Here is a 5,686-nt window from a genome sequence, read left to right as displayed (position 1 = left end):
CATAGGTGATATTAGGGGTCCTAGAGACCCCTAATATCTCCATAAAGAGGACCTGTCAGTGTGCCTTTGCTATTATATTAGGGGGTTGTTATCCCCCTATATAATAGCAATAACAATAAGTGCAAAAAAAAATATATAAATAAAAAAAAGAAAAGTAACACATAAAAAAATAAAATAAAAGCCACATATAAAAAAAGGGGGAAAAACCCCCCCAAAATGTTTAACTCCCCCACCCCCACGTTTACGCGCCTATAAACGTAAATACGCGTCCGGTGCCCCAGCGCGCAAAAATTACAATTGCGCTACACATGTTACATATCGCCGCGAACGTCGCAGTGAGAGCAATCATTTTAGGGCCATCAATCACTGATAACACTAAACTGATGAGCGGTAACAGCTTTTAAAGCGTCGCCTAGGGCCAATTTTGGGTATTATCGTTTTTTGAGGTTTCTCGCGCGCACGCAATTTTAAGGCTTGACATGTTTAGTGTCTTTTTACCCGACGTGACCCCATCTTTTATATTTTACCAATTAACAATTTATAAATTAAATTTCGGTAATTTTTCCTTAATATAGTAAAAAAATAAAACCCCCATTGGTGAATAAATACCACCAAAAGAAAGCTCTATCTGTCCCCAAAAAAGGGTATAAAATTCATTTCAGTACAGCGCTGCATGACGGAATAAATGTCAGTTAAAGTACCGCAGCGCTGAATACTGAAAAATGGCCTGGATGGGAAGGGGGTTTAACACCGCGGATGTCAACTGGTTAATTAGTGTTAATACATTGTCTACCCACCCACGAACAGAGACCCACTTAGTCCTTTTCTTTATTGATGTTACACTTGTATATTGCAGCTCCAATGTCCATCCATATTTACTTCCGCATCACTTTTCCATTATACCTATCATGTCCCAAACCCTGTCTTTTGTGCTTCCCTCACAATAATTTTATGGAGTATTTTCACATAGAAAGAAAGACATTGTTTATGATTATTGGCCAAGCAGTACTGCACTAAATGCTTTTGCAGTAAACGCACCTTGAAGGGAATTTATCAAAACTGGAGCAGACCAAATCAGGAGCAGCTGTGCATGGCAACCAATCAGCTTCTTTCTCTCATTTTCAAATCTTAATTTAACAAACTGAAGGGAGAAGCTGATTCATTGCCATGCACAGCTGCTCCAGATTTTGTCTGCTCCACTTTTTGATAAATTCCCCCCACTGTGTATTAATGTGTTTTAAAGTGCCCCCTTTTAATTCCTTACCTTTAGATCTGCCTTTACTTTACAATGTGCTTGGCTACTTTTTGTACTGAACATTTTTTCCCATAACAATGATATAGCTACATGGAGTATTTATATATGAGTATTAGTCATTATGTAGGGGTGGAAATCTGCACTACAATGCAGACCTGTACATTGTAAATGGAAAGAGGATCTGTTAGCTGGGAATGAAAGGCAGACTCTTTGCAAGGAGCAACACATTTGTGTAATGTTATCTTGTAGTCTGTGTACAATTTTCAATTTAGTGCAATTTATATTGACCCCTATGTTTAAGTCAGCCCATCAGTCACATGGAGACTTGATTCCCAATGATGCGATAACTGCTTCATCAGCTTCTTTAGGGGTCCTCAGGTGGCAGGGGTCAATAAAGAGGACCTGTCATTGTATATTGGCTATCACATAGGGGGATTTTTATTCCCCCTATGTGATGGCAATTAAGTTAAATGTAAAAAAAAAGGGTTAAAAAACAAAAAAAAGTTTAAGTCCCCCACACCTGCGTGCGCATACTTATGAACATAAATAGTGTTGGGTGCACCTACGTGCGAAAATAATGATTACGCCACACATATTACATATCTGCGAATGTCCCAGTGGGAGCAATAATTTTAGGGCCATTAATCACTGATAACACTATACTGATGAGCAGTAAAAGCTTTTAAAGTGTCGCCTATGGCCAATTTTCGGGATGGTAGTTTTTTTAGATTTTCACGGGCGCACGCAGTTTTAAAGCTTGACAGGTTTGGTATCTATTTACCCGACGTGACCCCCGTCTTTTATGTTTACCAAAAAATTGGGTGCTGATAAATGTTTTATAACGTAACGTAGGGAAAACGGGTTTTTATTCAAAATTTGTGGTAGTTTTTTCATTAAAGTAAAAAATAAAAACCCCAGTGGTGATTAAATACCATCAAAAGAAAGCTCTATCTGTCCCTAAAAATATTTGTATAAAATTCATTCAGTACTGTGTTGCATGACTGAATAAATGTCAGTCAAAAGTACTGCAGTGCTGAATACTGAAAAGTTGCCTGGACAGGAAAGGGGGTTCAACACCCTCGTCAGCAAGTGGTTTATGATATGCTGTCTGAGGCAACAGTCTCATTATAGGGGCGGCCCTATTGTCGGGTCATGAGACTTTTCTAGGCTGTGTGATGTCTGAAGAGTTATGGGACTTCAGGGGATGTGAGATGTCTAAAGGGTCATGACACTTCACAGGCTGTGGGAAATAAAAAAGCAGGAAGCAAGTCATATGTGGTCTGTGACCAACTTTAAATGGCAGCTCCAGAATAAATTTGCACACCGGTTATGCAAACATTATGTGACACAAGCAAATGTGGTAAGTGTGTAGTTATATTAAGTTACAATAGGATGGTATTTACAATGTTATGTGATTATATCAAACTTGTGTGTGATCAGACACTCATTGATTTCTTACAAAACTATACAAGCAATATATTTGGGTTGGCTAACTATGAACTTGCAGTCCACATTTAACAAACTATTGTTTAGCACATCTTCTGAACTGTATGTTGTTTTCCATTGTAGGTCCAGGTGTGGCACTTCTGTAGTCTATAAAGAAATGATTAGATTATTAACTGTACTTGTGTAAATCTGCCAAATTTGTGTCAAACTGTTACATGGAATAAAAGGACAATACACGATTAGCTCAAGGGAAAATTGCAGCTAGCTGCCTAAAAGTATTCAGTTGTAAGGTACTTCAGATATAAGAAATTGATGGTCCTTTGATCTGTGAACTCATTTTTATTCTTTGGTTATTCCTAGTACGTGGCTCACATATTGGGTTTTAAGCTTGTCAGCACATCTATAACTATACGAGAGGATGCCCATGCACCAGAAACTCTGAAAATTCAGATCATCGATCTCAGCACAAAAGTCTTCCAGAGACCAGGCGCGCAGGCTTTGAAGTGAGTTGTTTTTGCATATGAATAAAGGAAAACGAAAGTGTTAGATGGCAGAATTGAAAACCCACATTGTGGCGACAACAAACACTCTAATCCTGATATTTATTCTTTGAGAAGTTCCACTCTCTGACCTAATGGCAGCTTTAAAATTGCCGATATGGAAAGGTGTCATTTGTATTTAATGGCATTGTACAATAGGTACTTTTAATGCAATGTATATGTGAATTAGAAGCATGCTAACAAGTCAGATCGTAATGTGCATGTTTGACTTGTATAGTGTGTAGGATATCTGCAGGTTACTCAAAATCTGGAGTGGTTATGAGACTCCTATTTATTACTATTTCTTTCAGTAAGTGTGGAAAATATAGCATGTTAGCAGAGCAATAGAAAGAAATAACAAAAATAATAGAATTACGTATTGAGCAGTTGCCTGTTTTCAAATGATACTTAGTATAGCTGCTCCTTTAAGTAAGGCTGAGACCTCATTCAAATTGAGCGTTTTGTAGCGCAATTTCTGCTCAAAAATCGCTCAAATATGAAGCTCAGTGTAGCTCTTCCAATGCATTTCAGTGAAGATGTTCACATCTTACACCTCAATGTCGCCTGTAGCTTGTAGCTGAAGCTTGTCGCCCCAATATGAGCTATTTTTCAGCAAATTTCAAACGATTTAGCCCCAATAGACTTTGATAGACTGCCGAAAGAAGTACTACATAGTGCGCCAAAATGTGCACTGTAGCTCAATGTTGATCAGCTCAAATCAGCACTGAAAAAGCTTGTAGCTCACTGTGAATGGGTTCTGAATATATTTGGTATCACCTAAGCAGTGATGGAAAGGATCAGGATATGACTTGATCTAATAAGTGACTGGTTAGTCCTGGTTTGGCAGTTCTTTTTATTTTGTCGGACACCGCATCATGTGTCTAATATATCGTGTGTCAGTGCTTTAGCAAACCTGGAACCTGAACAAATTGGACTATATTTTACTTAGGTTTTTACCCTGGTTAAACAGGGGAAATCATTCCTGAAAGAAAGGCAGAGGGAATTGTGCCAAAAGAGGGACTATCCCTCTTTTGGATTGAAAAATACTTACTTGTGTGTGGATTGCTTTATAATCTATGTAGATCTAATGAAAAATGTCAAGCTTGTTCAGTTACGGTTTTATGAAGTCTTATGTGGATTGACTTTGAATTTTATGTGAGCCCGCACACATTACATTTTCTGTATAACCTTAAAGGAGAACTATGGTGTTAAGGCTTTTCCCCATAGTTCTCCTTAGGTTAATGGGAGGACACAAACTAGCGTCCTCCCGTCACCCTAGGCTCAGTATACTGCGAGCTGCTGCTCACGGTATACTGAGACGCCGCAGCTTAAGCGGATCCCGACAATTATGTCTGCATCCGCCCAGCTGCGTGACCGACAGCTGGCTCTGCCTATCTAGAGGCAGAGCCAGCTGTACCCGCCCCGTCCGTTCCGCCAGCCAGCGCTGGCGGAGCGGGGAGGGGTGAATCCAGCCCCTCCCCTGTCACGGCAGAGACCCGTGACAGGATCGAGAGGTGAGTGAACTAAGCCGGCCTGTGACAGTCTCATTGTCACAGGTCGGCTAGAACTATGAGGTGAGTGAAAAGCACTCACCTCATAGTTCTCCTTTAACTGAATAGATTATATTGTATAACCAGATTGTATTGCAGGGAGTTAATAAAACCTAATTTCAGGCATATAGTTTAAATAAGCTGAACAATCTTGTTCATAATTTGTAGAGCCTATGAATCTTTATCCAGTGGAAGATAAAATAAAGGAAATCCTTTTGGGAGGGACACGTTAACAATTGTTTAATATTTACATGTTTTCTCTTAAACCCATCTCATATACAGTATGTGGTAAATCCTCTGTATTTAGGATTGCACCTTGTTTAATAGTTAGATTTGTGTGTGATGGACTCCCATACATAATATATCTGTATCATGATTGTTATAACCTTCGAATTTCAGGGTAGATGCAAAGCTGGACCACTGGTATGTGACTGGCCTCAGGCAACAAAATATTGTTCCATCTCTTGTAAGCAGTATGGGTTCCAGTGAGTCATCTCTTCTTAAAATTCAGTTTGAAACTAACCCTGAAAACAGCACTGCCGATCAAGTCCTGATACTGCAGTCCCAGCCTGTGGAGATTATTTATGATGCTGTAAGTAGATATCACCAAAAGTGTAAAGATGATTTGTGTCTTGTATTAAAGTGTATGTAAACCTTAACAACGAACTTCCTAATTTCCCCCCTTTTGGTCAGTTAAATATTTAACTAATAATCAATTAATTATATATTTTTGAAAAGTGCAAAAAAATGCTTTTGATCTTGCCAGAAATCCTGTGCTTTTCTGTGCACTTTGCAGTGTTATCTTAAGCAGTCTTAAGACCGCTGTCCAGGTCAGTTCTAAACTTAACGCCCCCCCCCCCCCCCCACCCTTTTCTTACATGAGAGAGGGGGTGATT

The 5,686-nt window shown here is 39.2% G+C and overlaps 1 protein-coding gene across 1 annotated transcript in view; it reads left to right on the top strand.

Moving 5' to 3' along the window:
- Positions 1-5,686, top strand: part of VPS13C (vacuolar protein sorting 13 homolog C) — a 225,912-nt gene that overhangs the window by 77,210 nt on the left and 143,016 nt on the right. Inside the window, exons 19-20 of the mRNA XM_018552762.1 lie at positions 3,062-3,204; positions 5,190-5,382. Of these exons, the coding sequence (XP_018408264.1) occupies positions 3,062-3,204; positions 5,190-5,382 (336 nt within the window). The remainder of the gene's footprint in view (positions 1-3,061; positions 3,205-5,189; positions 5,383-5,686) is intronic.

The sequence above is a fragment of the Nanorana parkeri genome, unplaced genomic scaffold (genome assembly GCF_000935625.1).
Source record: "Nanorana parkeri isolate BGI_ZX_2015 unplaced genomic scaffold, ASM93562v1 scaffold97, whole genome shotgun sequence".
NCBI classification, from domain to species: Eukaryota; Metazoa; Chordata; class Amphibia; order Anura; family Dicroglossidae; genus Nanorana; species Nanorana parkeri.
This window is presented reverse-complemented; position numbering and strand designations above follow the sequence as displayed.